The sequence below is a fragment of the Myotis nattereri genome, assembly GCF_964212035.1.
Source record: "Myotis nattereri genome assembly, chromosome: 10".
Taxonomy (NCBI): Eukaryota; Metazoa; Chordata; class Mammalia; order Chiroptera; family Vespertilionidae; genus Myotis; species Myotis nattereri.
Genome location: NC_138085.1, coordinates 38,614,530 through 38,630,405, shown reverse-complemented (window position 1 = coordinate 38,630,405; position 15,876 = coordinate 38,614,530). Strand labels below are relative to the sequence as shown.

At 49.7% G+C, this 15,876-nt stretch overlaps 1 protein-coding gene across 1 annotated transcript in view; it reads left to right on the top strand.

Annotated features, from left to right (window-relative positions):
- The window catches only part of HK2 (hexokinase 2), a gene marked incomplete at its 5' end in the record, with an annotated part of 63,083 nt that extends 47,505 nt beyond the window's left edge, over nucleotides 1–15,578 (top strand). Inside the window, 11 exon segments of the mRNA XM_081101538.1 lie at nucleotides 652–665; nucleotides 668–926; nucleotides 2,379–2,683; nucleotides 4,652–4,800; nucleotides 5,053–5,172; nucleotides 8,407–8,502; nucleotides 8,957–9,056; nucleotides 9,154–9,337; nucleotides 10,842–10,997; nucleotides 12,712–12,945; nucleotides 13,296–15,578. Of these exon segments, the coding sequence (XP_080957664.1) occupies nucleotides 652–665; nucleotides 668–926; nucleotides 2,379–2,683; nucleotides 4,652–4,800; nucleotides 5,053–5,172; nucleotides 8,407–8,502; nucleotides 8,957–9,056; nucleotides 9,154–9,337; nucleotides 10,842–10,997; nucleotides 12,712–12,945; nucleotides 13,296–13,440 (1,762 nt within the window). The 3' untranslated portion in view covers nucleotides 13,441–15,578.
- Between the last annotated feature and the right edge of the window lie 298 nt (nucleotides 15,579–15,876).

The window sequence follows — 15,876 nt, the reverse complement described above, 5'->3', positions numbered from 1 at the left end:
AGGGTCTGGGCTTAATGCTAGAGGCTCCCCATTGGCCCCTTAATGACTCATTTCCATCCATTTCCTTTCCCTTCTGAAGCGCTGACGTTTCATTCTCTATTGGTGATTCTCAAAAAAGACTCCGTTTTGAGCTCTGCTTCATAGCAGAAGAATCGGTCCTTGGATGGCCCAGAGAGATACCCATTTAGTTCCCATAGCTCGAGCCGAGGCTGCATTTTCATGGAGCAGCAGGGGTGGGAGTGAGGGTGGCCTCATTTTTGTCTCCCATTCAACAATAGCCAGACTTGGGCCTTGTTTCCTGTTCTTGAGACTTCCGCTTGTGGCTTGAGGAGGCCCTGTCTCAGGGACCAGCTGGTGGAGAGGAGGAGGTGATTTGGGTGTAAAGGGAGCAGTGAAACAGTTCAAATGACTGGGAGCGGAAACTCTTGAAGGAACTGTTCCTACTTGTTAAACCCCGAGGGGAGGAAAGTCCTCAGATTTGCGAGGCGCTTCGTTCCCCTAAGAAGGGTGCTACTCGCGCAGCACCAGCCCTTCATGACCGCATTCAGAGTGAAGTGGGCCTCTGCCATCACTGGGAGATGGCATTTGCTGAAGCTGCGGGGTTTCCTGCCCGCCCCCTCCCTACCCCCATCCCTCTCCCGCTGGCCACAGTGGATTGGATATGTGCCACACACTCCCCTTCTGTTTCCCAGGGAGAAGGACGGTATCCGGAAGGCTCACGAGGTCCTGGTGCGGCTGGGCATAGAGCCCACACAGGAGGACTGCGTGGCCACGCACCGCATCTGCCAGATCGTGTCCACGCGCTCAGCCAGCCTGTGCGCGGCCACCCTGGCGGCCGTGCTGCGGCGCATCAAGGAGAACAAGAGCGAGGAGCGCCTGCGTTCCACCGTTGGGGTCGACGGCTCCGTCTACAAGAAACACCCCCAGTGAGTCAGCGTTCGGGACCCACAGTGATGGGGCTCCCGGAGCACTTGCGGACCCCCGACAGCCTCCAGAGAGACCCCAGTGACTCTAGGCGCCAGCTCTGTTTTACATTCTGGGTGGTGGAGATGGACTGTGGCGGTGAGGGTCTTTGTAGAATTAAGTTCCCGGTGAGGCAAGTGGGAGCTGGGAGGGTGTCCTTGGCGAGGGTGGAGGTGATTTCTGAAGGCTGCGGGCCACTGGAGTTGGGGGGGTGGGTCTACTCAGAGCTCTCCTGGCCACTACTCAGAGGGCTCTTGTTGCCACCCTCTTGTTTAGGAGTTAGTGTTTCTCTTTACTTCTTTGACTCTTTCATGATTCTTGACGGTCCCTTCAGATCCTGTGTCCTCTGCCAGGGGCGACCCCAGACCAGTGGATTATCAGCCTCTCTGGCTGATCTGGGTATTGAATTGATCCTTCCCTGTCCTTCATGATTTTTTTTTTTTTTTTTTTTTTTTTTTTTTTTTGGTGGCACCCGGATAATCTGAGCTTTATTAAGGATTTAAACATCTAAACATTTTACAGAGGACACAAGGCTTCATGTTTTGATTCCTTGGATCATAAGTGCAAAAATATGCAAGTTTCAGTTGGGACCTAGAAGATCTATCTCTGTTGTGCCAACTTATCCATCGTGTTCGCCTGTTAGGAGTGCCAGGTCTATGGGCCTTCATTGACCGAACTGTTTGATGCAGAAAGTCTCAGGCCTACCATTCAGTCCCTGGCCTCCTAGTCCAGTGCTTCCAGCACTTTAAAGTGCACACAGATCACCTGGGGATCTTGCTAAGAGGCTGATTCTGATTCAGAAGTTCTGGGTTCCGGATGCTGCGGGCCCACAGACCACACCTGCAGTGGTGAGGTCCTAGAGATCATAACTCAGAGCAGCCACCACCCACGAATTTCTTGCTGAGCATACCTACCTATTCAGACATCTTGGGAAGCTTTGGCCGAAACTGACCAAAGAGACCACAGTCCAGAGTAGCATTTCAACTTTTTCTGATTTGGGTCTTTCCCAGGGAGCATCTAATGAAATGAATGATGAAACATGAATAGTAGTTGCTGTCAGAATCACCTGATTCCATTGGGTTCTCCAGCAAAGAGGATACTAGATGGGGCAGAGGAGCTGTGGCCTGTGGGAAGAGGAGGTCTATGTGGCCGCCTGCAGGGGATAGTGGCTTCCTAAAAGAGTCTTCCCTTTCAATAGGCATTGGACCCCGCCAGGGTGGACACAGTTGGACATCTGAGCTTTTGTATAGTGACGTCTAACTTGGGAAAGAGTGGGGAGGGGATGTTCGGGGAAGATCTCTTTCTGCAGGTGCCTCTTGGCATTTGTGCTGAGGTGGTGAGCTAATGCTCCAACCATTAGCACCATTGACCCTAGCTGTGGACACCCATTTCTTACCCCATCTCGGTGACTGCAGTTTCGCCAAGCGTCTTCATAAGACGGTGCGGCGCCTGGTGCCTGACTGCGACGTCCGCTTCCTCCGCTCCGAGGATGGCAGTGGCAAGGGGGCAGCCATGGTGACAGCAGTGGCCTACCGGCTGGCCGACCAACACCGGGCCCGGCAGAAGACCTTGGAGTCTCTGAAGCTGAGCCGGGAGCAGCTGCTGGAAGTCAAGAAGAGGATGAAGCTAGAAATGGAGCGAGGTCTGAGCAAGGAGACTCATGCCGTTGCCCCGGTCAAGATGCTGCCCACCTACGTGTGCGCCACCCCTGATGGCACAGGTACATGGCAGGGCTGCCACTCAGCTCACCACGGTGGGCCTTTGTCCTGGTGTTGACACTCTAGGACAGTGATGGTGAACCTTTTGAGCTCGGCATGTCAGCATTTTGAAAAACCCTAACTTAACTCTGGTGCCGTGTCACATATAGAAATTTTTTGATATTTGCAACCATAGTAAAACAAAGATTTATATGTTTGATATTTATTTTATATATTTAAATGCCATTTAACAAAGAAAAATCAACCAAAAAAGTGAGTTCGCGTGTCACCTCTGACACGTGTGTCATAGGTTCACCATCACTGCTCTAGGAGAACTCCTTAGCCTTAGCATTGGATGTTTGGACCAGAACATGTTTCTCCAACTACAGTACACATGCTCCTCAACTTACGATAACATTACCTCCCAATAAACTCATCATAAGCCAAAAATGCATTTAATACACCCAATTTACCGAACATCACAGCCTAGCCTAGCCTAGCCTAGCTTAAATGTGCTCAGAACACTTACGTACATTAGCCTACACTTGGGCAAAATCATCTGACACATGAATACACTGTGGAGTGCTGGTTGCTTATCCTGGTGATCGCATGGCTCACTAGGAGTTGTGGCTAGCTGCCACTGCCCATCACAAGAGAATTATACCACATCATCAGCCCCAGGAAGAATTAAAATTTGAAGTATGGGTGATACTCAATGTGAATTGCTTTCACACCATTGTAAAGTAAAAAATCATTAAACCAAACCATTGTAATTTGGGGACCATCTGTACTGGGAAATTCTAATGTTCAATAAGCTCAAGGCTAAAATTTGAGCTGTGGTGATTTAGTAAGTACTTACTGAATACTTACTATGTGTCAAGCACTTCTCTGAGCACTTAACACATGTCAATTCATTTAGTCTTTACTGTTAACAGAGATTAGTCGTTAATTTTGTTTGTTAACAAACTGTTCTGGTTGGCACAGAACTAAGGCACACAGAAATAAAGAAACCTGCCCAGTTCACACAGCTGGAAAATGGCAAAGCTGGGATTCAAACCCAGGGATTTTGGTTGAGGGCCAGCTCTTGTAAGCCCTAGGTCAGGGGTTGGCGCACTAAGGCCCACAGACTAAATCTGGCCCACCATCTATTTTTGTAAATAAAGTTTTATGACTGCACAGCCTTGCCCATTTGTCCACGTATTGTTTATGGCTGCTTTGCATCACCATGGCAAAGCCATGTGGTTGCAGCAGAGACTGGCTTCCAAGGCCTAAGATGTTTACTGCCCAGCCCCTTACAGAAAAATATTGCTGACCGCTGGTCTACGTCTCACAACCAAAATGACGGCAGCTTTCCCCCCATTCATTGGAAACAGTCACTGAGCAGCCCGTGTAGCACACTTGGGGCACGTTCCAGAGGCAGAGACTGGAACCTGGCCCCTGCTCCACCCTCTGCTGGCTGTGTGGCCTCCAGCAAGCGACTCCCCCTAGGTCAGCTGGGTGGTGGGCCCTCATCGGAGGGAAACACAGTGCCTCGCTCTCAGGGCTGCCTGAGGGTTGCGTGAGCTCTGTGTGAGGGAGGAGCACATGTTGATGGCTCAGCAAAGGAGGGTGTTTGTCTCTGCCGTTCCTTCTCTAGTCTAGTCTATTCTAAATAAGGTGGCCTTTGACTTAGCATGAATGGCATGTTAGATATTGTTGAGTGCACGGTCGCCTTTCCCCTCTTGTGATTGCAGCGGTCATTGTGACTTCTGGGCCCCAGCACTTGAACTCATTTGAGAACCACTAAGGAGCCAGCAGGTCTCTGGTCCTGGGGTCTTACATTCTTTACTGTTAGGTGGAGCTCACAGTCCATCACCCCTGAGGTTGTTGAGGGCTCCCCCCACCCCCTCCAGGAGACCTCCCCATTAGGGGAGGTTGCTTTAGACCCTGTCACTCTCTGCTATGGTCATGTGGTGATGCCCCACTCATCATCTTCCTGGGTTTATTTTCAGAGAAAGGTGATTTCCTGGCCTTGGACCTTGGGGGTACCAATTTCCGGGTCCTGCTGGTGCGTGTGCGGAACGGGAAGCGGCGCGGAGTGGAGATGCACAACAAGATCTACGCCATCCCGCAGGAGGTCATGCACGGCACGGGGGACGAGGTGAGGCGGGGCAACACCTCTGGGAGGGGACCCCAGTAGACACCCACTTCTTCCCGGGGAGGGCAGTGCCTCCCCTGCTCACTGTGGTCCGGGGGAGGGCTAGGTGGGCCAGGACCCAGGGCTGGCCTTACTCAGGATTACACCTAGTCTTGCACTGCTCCTGGGTGGAAGCCTCACTCATGCTCAAGCCTTGCTGGGGGGAGCCTGCCCTGGCCAAGGGCCCCTCCCTGAGAGCACAGCTTCTCCCTGCAGCTCTTTGACCATATCGTCCAGTGCATCGCTGACTTCCTTGAGTACATGGGCATGAAGGGCGTGTCCCTGCCCCTGGGCTTCACCTTCTCTTTCCCCTGCCAGCAGAACAGCCTGGATGAGGTAAGAGGCCCTTCCTGGAGGGCTCTGCTGTGGGTTTTATTGACTGTATACCAGCCAGAAAGTTGAGCTTAGAGGAGGAAAAGAAGGGCGTGCGTGAGCTGTTGGGAGGAGGGGCCTTTTGGTGGGAATGAGTGAGTCAGAGCTGGCGGAAGTTAACTAGCTTAGCTCGGCTGTAACAAGCAATCTTTGGGCTCACAATGAGGATACTAATCAAAATATTAACATCTTTCAAGCAGTTTATGTCAGGTACTGGGCCAGGCTTTCTACACACATTATTTCATTTAACCCTCATGGCAACCTTATAAGGTAGGTGTTTGTACACCCATTTTGCAGAAAGGAAAATAAGGTCCATAGCGATGCCAAATATTCAAACCCACCATTTCTTAGGTTGCAAAACCTAGACCAGGTCAGATAGCTTCGGAACGACCAAGCCACGATTTGAATTCTGGTGTCCTGACACCTCAGCCCATGCTCTCGATGAAGCTCAGCTGCTCCCGAGGCTCTTGATTTGGGCTCAGGACATTTGCATTCACCTCCGGTCATTCGGATGCCCTCGCTCTTCTCTAGTCTCACCTTTGCTTTCATTCCCTTGGATGAATGAAGCAAGTGGAGAATACTGGTGCTCCCGAGTGTTCTGGACATGGGTGTGTTGAGAAGTGTCAAGAGACTGAGTAGGTGATGCTCAGGCTTGATCTGGGTCCATACTTGGTCTATTAGATGTCAAAACACTGTCGTTTAAGCACTTGTTCCTCTGTGTTTCTGTTGGGAAGCTTGCGTGTCTGGTACAGGTGGGTAGTATGCTGTGGGTGGAGTTGCCAGGGGACCAGAGGCATAGACCCTGCTCTAGGTGCTTACAAAGAGACTGGACTGATGAAGCAAGCTTAGGAAAGCCAGAGCTGCCCTTTGGAATGTGGCACCAATGGGTGCAAAAGTCCCGAGGAGGTGTGGTGTGATGTATTCTGAGCACATGCATGGAGGGCCTGAGGAATCCTTGGACAGTCTCAGTCAGAGGAAAGGGTTGATAGGGCTGAAAGGCAAGCAGCCTGCAGTGTGGAGGAGGGCATGTAGGCGGAACAGTCACAGGTTCCGTGAGCTTGGCCCCGTGGTGAGAAGGGCCGAGTTTTCTAAAGGGTCCCTGGAGCAGCAACCCTTAGGTTGCTCAGCTGAGTTTTGTAACTGCCTCCTACTCCTCTCCTCTGAGAGCCAAATTCACCGTGTGCACTAAGACAGCTAAGGTTTGGGGATGATCTGCCCTAAAAACCCTGCCTAACCCAGTATTTCCCAATATCTGTTAACATCTGTCCAGTGTGAACGACTCCAGTGCTGCTTTTAGCTCTTCCAGTTTCTTTGTCTCGGCACATTTTTGTCAGCGTCATTGGGTTTTCAGAGCCTTCACATTTGCATTAATTTGGCAAAGGGAATTATCAAACATGTGGATAAATATTTATGTGATATTGGATGAAACATAGAAACACGCCTAATTGTTCAATGGTCAGGAAATATTTAATAAATTATGAGCCATTTACTGCCTCATATCAGTGACTAGTTAAGAGAAGTCTTATCTCTGCACTATACAAACACACAAAAAATACAATTAATAGGAAGATAAAACCATAACACTCCAGTGTATATACTTCCAGGCTTTTCCTTCTAAAGTATTTTAAAACAGACCCTGTCTTGCTTTACACACCAACATGTTATGTGTATTTTTGTATTTATCTGGTGTTAACTGTTTTTGCCCGAATTGCCAGATCCCAGGCCTAAGTTTCTACAAGGACCATGTGTTCAGTCTAGAATTGTAAAACTTTAGAGCAAATAAAGCAGAGGCTGGGTTCTGCCCTGGCGAGATCATCCGGTGGATGGGAAACCCGCAGGTGCTGAGGCCTGGAGGCCTCACGCTGCCTTGACTGGCTGGTGGCCTTGGGCGAGTCTCCCCAGCTGTTGGGGCCTCTGCTTGTCTTAGTTCCACCGGAATAATGTTATTTGAACATTTCGTAACCGGAAAGTGGCCATAATACAGAATTAAATAGGGATGGGAAGTTAATTTGTAGACAAGAAAGCTGGGTGGAGATTAGCACACAGGTGTTTGGATGTAGGAGTGGAAACCAGGACCTGCGGGACTGCACTGCTTTTCTGAATCTGCCAGATCAGAGCACAGTGACACATTCACGTTGCCTAGTGATACCAAACTCCTGGGCCATGAAATGCCAGGCTGGTGGGCATGACCAACCAAACAAGGCCTGGGAGAACACAGAGCCTGTTTATAGATTCTGGTGTCTTGGGAAAGGGGCCTGGATGTCTTTCGCTTTTGTTTCTTTTTTTAAAAAAATTAATATATTTTTATTGATTTCAGAGAGGAAGAGAGAGGGAGAGAGAAACTTCAGTGTTGGGAGAGAATCACTGATTGACTGCCTTCTGTACACCCCGGCTTGGGGATCCAGCCCACAACCCGGGCATGTGCCCAGACCAGGGATCGAACCATGACTTCCTGGTTCATAGGTTAACGCTCAACCACTGAGCCACGCCAGCCAGGCCTTCCACATTTGAATCTTGATGGGCTACAGCAGCAAAGAGGGAACCAGGGAACAAAACCCTTTCTTTTTTGAACATTTCTCTCATGGTCAAAGCCACCATGGTACCTGTTCCTGGAGGGTCCCATGGCATGGCACAGGGCCACAATACGGATGAGAGGGCTGAGGGGGAACTCCAAGGAGCTCAGAGTGCTTTCCTCACGGGAAGGGTGGTGAAGCCTAGATGTCACCCCAACTATGGGCAGGGCATTTGTTCACTGTATACTCAGTTCGATGTAAATGTAGGTGGGGCCAGGGTAACTGCCTTTCCCAGTAAAGGAAATAAGCATGCAGAACTTAGTTCCCTGGCAGGCACAGTTGTGTGATGCTTGTGACCTGTCCATTGGAGTCGCTGGGCCTGGGAGTGAGTCCTGCTCCTCTTCTCCAAGCTGCAGGCCTTCTGCCAATTACTCCAGAGCCATGGTTACCTGTAAAATGGGCACGATACTGACAGACATTGCACAAGGTTGCTGTGAGGATTAAATGCTGTGATGCATGAGATGTGCTTCGCCTGGTACATTGTGGGCACTCAGTAAATCCAAGTGAGGGAAACCATTGTGGGTGAGACGATTGGTTCCTAAAGGGCATCTGTATAACAGGTGTAAGGGAACGACCCAGAAATCCTTCTCTGATGCCCTAACTACTGCTCCTGTGTGATTTTTAGAGCATCCTCCTCAAGTGGACGAAAGGTTTCAAGGCATCTGGCTGCGAGGGTGAGGACGTGGTCACCCTGCTGAAGGAAGCCATCCACCGGCGAGAGGTGGGAGAGGCACAGCGAGGCCTGTGTGTTCAGAACGTGGGGAAGTGCTGAGTGCGGTTGAATTGGTCAGCTGGAGAAGTAACATAATCCTTCAGCAGTTTGTGTGTGTCTGCTGTGTGTCAAGCCTGCTCTTGGCCCTGGGGACTCAGGAACGACCATAACAAACTCTTGTCCTGTAAACAAACCCGGGAGCTAACGTCATTGCCGTAGAGCTATGACGAGAAATGAAGTTGGGCGAGAACAGAGTGAGTGGGCTGGGGAAGGGGCACTCTTTTCAATAGTTATAACCAGGGAAGGTCTCTGAGGAGGTGACCTTTGAGCAGAGACCTGCGTGCAAAGAGGATGAGCCATGCCGTATGCGTCTTCTGTTCATGGAAATCTCCCTTGCAAGTGTCTGGATGGGGGGAATGTTGTGATTCATTTGTGGACTGGGGATCTGCTTTTGCCCTCTTAGGAGTTTGACCTGGACGTGGTGGCCGTGGTGAATGACACAGTGGGGACTATGATGACCTGTGGCTATGAAGACCCTCACTGTGAAGTTGGCCTCATTGTTGGTACGGACCTAGGCTCTCCTTCCCACATGGGGTCACCCGGCCTCGGGTGGGTGGGAGACGGTGCTGAGTGAGGCCCTGACATCTCTGTGATTGGCAGGCACGGGCAGCAATGCCTGCTACATGGAGGAGATGCGGAACGTGGAGCTGGTGGATGGGGAAGAGGGGCGGATGTGTGTCAACATGGAGTGGGGAGCTTTCGGGGACAATGGGTGCCTAGATGACTTCCGCACGGAATTTGATGTGGCTGTGGATGAGCTTTCCCTCAACCCTGGCAAACAGAGGTAGGCGCCCAACTGCTTGTGGCCTCTGGGTCGTGTGTCCCAGAACTGGATGGAGACAAGTAATCAGATCCTCTACAACATGTTGAGATGTTAATAGAAAGGATTTCCTTGGGAAGGGTTTCTTATCCAATACATCTGGAAAGTTCTGGGTCCTTTTCCCCCTGCTGGATGGTGATGCGTTCCAAGTCCAGTTGGGAGAACAAATCACAACAATATATCGTGAGGGGATTTCCTACAGGGAACTGGTCACAGAGTTTTTAGATGGGAAAACAAAAGGGGACACAGAGTTAGTACATGTAAGAAACAGCTCCCGCCCCTAGGACTGAGAACAGGTCAGGGAGAGAGTTAAGGCCTAGGTCTGGGACGGTGGGAAAAACAAATGAGAACTGAGCCAGCCATGCTACCAGGGTGAAGAAGGAAGCACTGCTGGGGTGAGGCAGATGGGAGCAAGAAGCAGGCAGGAGCAGACCTCTTCCTCCTCCTCCCTCCATCCAGTATGTAGCGCCCTCTGTTGTCAGGACTGAACGAGGTGCCAGCCCCAGCAAGCACCACAAAGCCCCTCCTGTGATGTGGGGGGAATCTGAGCTGAGAGACTAGTGTAAGATCCAGCACGCTTCCCACTAGGAAGATGTAGTGTTTCCTGGCTACATTAATCAGGGACCAATGTACTGTGCAATATACTTCGCAAAACATCTGTGTAGAGTAGAGGTCACAGACAACGTTAGTGAAGGACACACGCTGGGGTAAAGCAAGACAGAGTAGCAAGGGGGTCTTGGTTGAAACTGGGGACCTCGACTTTCGTAAGGGCTCCTCGGGGCCCAAAGGCCCTCAGCCACTGAGTACTCACATTCAGTTTTGGGGCCAGGACAGGACGACTCCAGCTGGCATGAGTTACTTAGCTGATAATGATCAGGTGTAGGAGAAAGCATGCTAAATGCCTAGTGAGGTTAAGGCAGGGGTGGGCAAACTTTTTGACTCGAGGGCCACAATGGGTTCTTAAACTGGACCGGAGGGCCGGAACAAAAGCATGGATGGAGTGTTTGTGTGAACTAATATAAATTCAAAGTAAACATCGTTACATAAAAGGGTACGGTCTTTTTTTTTTTTTTTTTTTTTTTTTTTTTTAGTTTTATTCACACGGGCCGGATCCGGCCCGCGGGCCGTAGTTTGCCCACGGCTGGGTTAAGGCCTAAGACTTCTCCCCTTCTCCTGGAAGGGTGTTCGCTTTGGGTTTATATTCCTTCTTGAGGCGTCAGGAATAAGGCTTGGAGGGAAAATGAGCCCAGAAGGCGGGCCAATCCCAGGGACCCTTTGGGCCTCCGGCACTGTAGCCAGCTTCACTGAACACGAGGAATCCTGTGAGTCGGGTAGCATTTCCTTTCCCACCACAGGGAATCTGCACCCCTCTGCTGTCACATGTGTCAGGGGACTGAATTGGTCTGTTGTGTCTCATCACATCCCACCACCTTCCTACTTAATTCCATGGATGTCACCCGCATTGCAGGTTTGAGAAAATGATCAGTGGCATGTACTTGGGCGAGATTGTCCGAAACATCCTCATTGACTTCACCAAGCGTGGGCTGCTCTTCCGTGGCCGCATCTCAGAGCGACTCAAGACAAGGGGAATCTTTGAAACGAAGTTCCTGTCTCAGATTGAGAGGTGAGGATTTCGATCCTGGAGTAGGGTACAGCCATGTCCTCTTCATGGACAGACACACTGCAGGTTCTATCAGGGCGTGGCTTACAGACAGGTCAGTTTAGTTGCTGGCACATTCATATCTGTAGAGTATATTCCAAGTACCTTAATATATATATATATATATATATATATATATATATATATATATATATATATTTTATATTATCAATATATATTATAAAAGTAATAATATATATTAATATATATTATTGATTTCAGAGGGAGGAAGAGAGAGATAGAAACATCAATGATGAGAGAGTCATTGATTGGCTGCCTGCTGCATGCCCCCTATTGGGGATCGAGCCCACTACCTGGGCATATGCCCTGTCCAGGAATCAAACCATGACCTCCTGTTCATAGGTTGATGCTCAAACACTGAACCACTTCGGCCAGGCTATATTTCAAGTGTCTTATGGACAGTTGTCATTTTAAGGGGAAACATATAACATTCCCATGAAAAATTATGCTAAGCTGGTATGAGCCCCTGCAAAGTCATATTGGGTCTCAGATCAAATATCAAAGTTAGAAAGAGACCTGCTCATAAGAGGCAAATCAGAATGCACAGAGGAAGAGAACCCATTCAAGCACTTAGGCATGGCCGAGGGTCTTCCTGCCTGCTGCTGCAGTAAAGGGGCACCCGGGACTTGGTGCAGGTGGCTCGTCAGGCAATGCCGAAGGAGGACGTGTGGCAGCTCATTATAGCAAATCCTTCCCTCTCCAGTCTAATGGCAGAAGAGTCTGCTCCAAATTAGAACAGTGACTTTCAGGGCCCTTTAAAATTTAATGCTCATTAATTTTAATGTCATTACTCTCAGGCGTATAGAAAAACAGGAACTGACATGAGTGGGGCCTGAGGCTGTGTGCACATAGAAAGGACATATTCTACATGTCTGCTCATGTAGATGACTCCAGGGTTCTCGAGTACTGCCCTTTATACACCAGGGCAGTGATGGCGAACCTATGACACACGTGTCAGAGGGGACATGCGAACTCATTTTTTTGGTTGATTTTTCTTTGTTAAATGGCATTTAAATATATAAAATAAATACGAAAAATATAAGTCTTTGTTTTACTATGGTTGCAAATATCAAAAAATATCTCTATGTGACACGGCACCAGAGTTAAGTTAGGGTTTTTCAAAATGCTGACATGCCGAGCTCACAAGGTTCGCCATCACTGACCTAGGGTTCATTTTCTTCCTACAATTTTATTTACATTTGTTTTGTAAATATTACTCAAGTGGATTTCAGACCCCCAGGGTGGGGGAGTAGGAATAGAACAGGGATCTGATGTTGGCCAGTGATGCTTGCCTTGCACAGCATTGAGAGAATGGACGTGAGAGAGCTTTGCAACCGACAACTGCCCCATGAGCGTTATCTTGTGTTTGTTTTTTCTAAGTGAGTGGAATACCTAGACGGCGAATTTCCTTTCGTTTTGTGTATCAAAACCACGGTAACTGTAGTAGCGTTGCTGCACCTCATCTAGGCCAAGTGGAACGGGGAGCTGTTTCTTCGTGTTACAGCTGCACCCAGGAAGAGTGTGTTTGGTCCCGTGGGATGAGCTCAGACTAGGAGCCACCTTGCAGGGTGCTGGCCTTCATACCAGCTCCTGCCTGGCCAGGCTCCTGACCCCTCTGGCACGTGACTGACCACCTGCTGTCTCCCTCCCACCCCAGTGACCGCCTGGCCCTGCTGCAGGTCCGAGCCATCCTGCACCACTTGGGGCTCGAGAGCACCTGTGACGACAGCATCATCGTCAAGGAGGTGTGCGCCGTCGTGGCGCGGCGGGCAGCCCAGCTCTGTGGCGCAGGCATGGCCGCCGTGGTGGACAAGATACGAGAAAACCGTGGACTGGACACTCTGAAAGTGACAGTGGGTGTGGACGGAACCCTCTACAAGCTCCATCCTCAGTGAGCGACCACACCCCCTGCCCGTCTTTCTCCCTCTCTCTCTGTTTGTGATGGCTGAACGCCTCTTTCACTGAGTAGTTTTAAGAACATAACTCGCCCAAATCTCAGAGGTTTCGATCTCAGCCCTCCACTCGCCTGCTCTGATGTAGAATTTGGGCATTTCGCTGTTGGCTCCGCGCCTGTTTTCTGACATGTACTTTGTAGTCAGTGTTTATTTAGTACACGGTAGCTGTCATTCTTTTCCTCATTTAAGTACCCCTGGGTTTCCAGCGTCGCTTCGCAGGGTCTCATCTCTGCGACACAGGGCAGCCGTGACTAAGGCTTTTTTCCTGTCTCTTCCCAACCTCCAGCTTTGCCAAAGTCATGCATGCGACGGTGAAGGACCTGGCTCCGAGGTGCGACGTGTCCTTCCTGGAGTCGGAGGACGGCAGCGGGAAGGGGGCGGCGCTCATCACGGCGGTGGCCTGTCGCATCCGCGAGGCCGGGCAGCGATAGGGCCCCTGGAGCCTCGGCAGGGACTTCCTCTGGCTCCCATCGCCCCTGCTTTCAGTTGAGATGCCATCCCCTGTGTCAGAGACAGAGACTCTTAGCTCGCCCTTGGCAGAGGGGACCCTGCCAGCCTGCGTTTTGCCTCTGTGTGTCCTCACTGTAGAGTTTGGTGCCCACACCTTGGCCCTCCTGAGAAAAATGCCATTGGAAGTACAGATTTGTTCACATTAGTCACAACCATTCCCCTTGGTTCTCTTAAAACTTAGAACAAATTTTAACCTTTAGATACACGCCCTCCCCCCCCCCCCCCCCCCCCCCCCCCCCGTCCCAGCCAACTTCCAGGTCCCTGTACAATCCTGCAGGGTGGGGACACTAATGAAAAAATACGGCTGCTTCACCTTGAACCCTGGCTGCTTCACCTTGAACCCCGAACATGGTATTTCTAGGCGGAGAACATCTCCCAGCACAGCGGTTGGCACTGTTTCTCAGAGACCTGGGAGGTCTCCACTAACTTGAGCCTGGTTCTCCCACTGGCAGAACATGGGGGAGGGGAGGGGCGCCATGGAGGGAAGTCCTGGATGGCCATGCGAAAGCCCCTCTTCAGCCTCATCCGCAAGCATGGCCTGGTGGGTGGCTGTTCCTGGAATCGGAGCGTCCTGAGTCTGAGCGTGCAATACCAAAGCCACGAGCTGACACGCCGTGCGCATGGACTTGTCGCATCTCCTTGTGGGTTCACCAGTCATCCATGGGCAATGGACCTTGAAGGGAGGGTGGGGGACTTCTTGGTCTGTTTTTAAAAAACGTTTCCTACCGAAGTGTAAACACTGTATTTTCATTTTAACTTATGTTTGAAATTTATTTAGTTCTACAAAGCACATGTGCTTCCTCATCTGGATACTGGATGTAATGATCGGTTGTATGTATGTATTTATATGTTAGTTTGCCATGTATATAGATACACAGGGTCTCCTCAGACCTGGCCTGCTCGTAGATGGGTGGTTAAAGGATGGAAAGAGAAGATGCTGATTGGTTAGTAGAAATACCTCATTCGCCTGTGGGAAGAGAAGGGAAGCTCTTCATGGTGAGTGAATGGCCAAGCAACTCCCTCCCGGTTCCTCCTTTCCCTGCAGACTCTGGAATGTGGAAAGCAAGAGAGAGTGAAGGAGGCTGGGCCTATGGGTTGAAGAAATCCCAGCCCTAGCTGCTCTGTAGGAACTTTCCTGGGGCAATATTACCCGGATGTTAACCAAAGGACTCAGACTCATTACTTCGGAACCTTTATTCTTAAGGCATTCGGTAGACTTTTAAAGCTCTCTATCAAGACAAGAGAAGCCACCAAAAACACTTTTTAAAAAAATTGTGCCTGACAGTTGATAACAAACCAAAATAATGAAATAAACAGTGGAATGAAGCCTCGGGGACAGCACTTGGGAGAGTTGTGTCCTAGCAAAATTGGGTTTCTTTAGCCGGAGCTGTTTTTACACAGTATTTATTCCTAATTGCTGGGGGAAGCAGTATAAAACCTTTCATACCCTCCTCTCCAGGAGTGAAGGTAATTCTGAATCCTCAAGCCCACTTCATCCCTAAAATATGAGGCCCACACACATTGAGCCTGAATACTGAATTATAAAGAAGGGACGGCCTTGCAACACCATGGACCAGGACACAAGGGTCAGGACAGCAAGACGGAAGAGACAAGTTTCAATGGCACCCAATTCTTGCACATTTATCAAATTCGTATTGAGAACAGTGTCTAGATTTGTGTGTCACTAAAGGATGCCCAAGAAATAGAGATGAACTTCAACCTTTAAACTGGACAGTTAGGCTTCTTCTAGGAAAGTGCTCATTTTTTAAAGGTCGAGCTGTGCGTGGCTATGAAAGACGTGTGGTAGGTTCCAGAAAGGAACACTGGCAAGTGCGCTTTGAGTGTCTGTGTTCCCACAGCTAGGTGACTGTTCCTCGCTGATGCTGCTCTGCCGGATGTAAGTACAGGGAATCTCAATCTTGGACTGGGATGTGCCGAATAGCGGATTGTCTCAAATCCTCGAGCACTCGGTCTAGTGAAGATGTTGTTGTGTACCATAAAGAATTAGTTGCATTAACAATGTGACGTTAAGTATTATTAATAAATGTTAACATTTTTCAAAATACTCCATGTGTGATTCATGAGTATTTGCAAGAGGGCAGTCACATGTTTGGGGCATATACGTACTTCCTGGCCAGTATGAATCATGTATGGGTGTCATGACTGCATGTCCTTGGACAGGTGTACCCATGAAGCAGGTGGCTTCGCCAGAATTAAATGACCAAGTTTTATTCAAGGGCCTTAAAGCGGATTGCAGTTCAGAAAACACTACCAGTTAAAACCCAGAGTATTCTAGAGAAAAAGAAAGGTTGAGAGTTTTTATAGTGAAAAAGCACACTCTTGAGAAGAATCAGTTC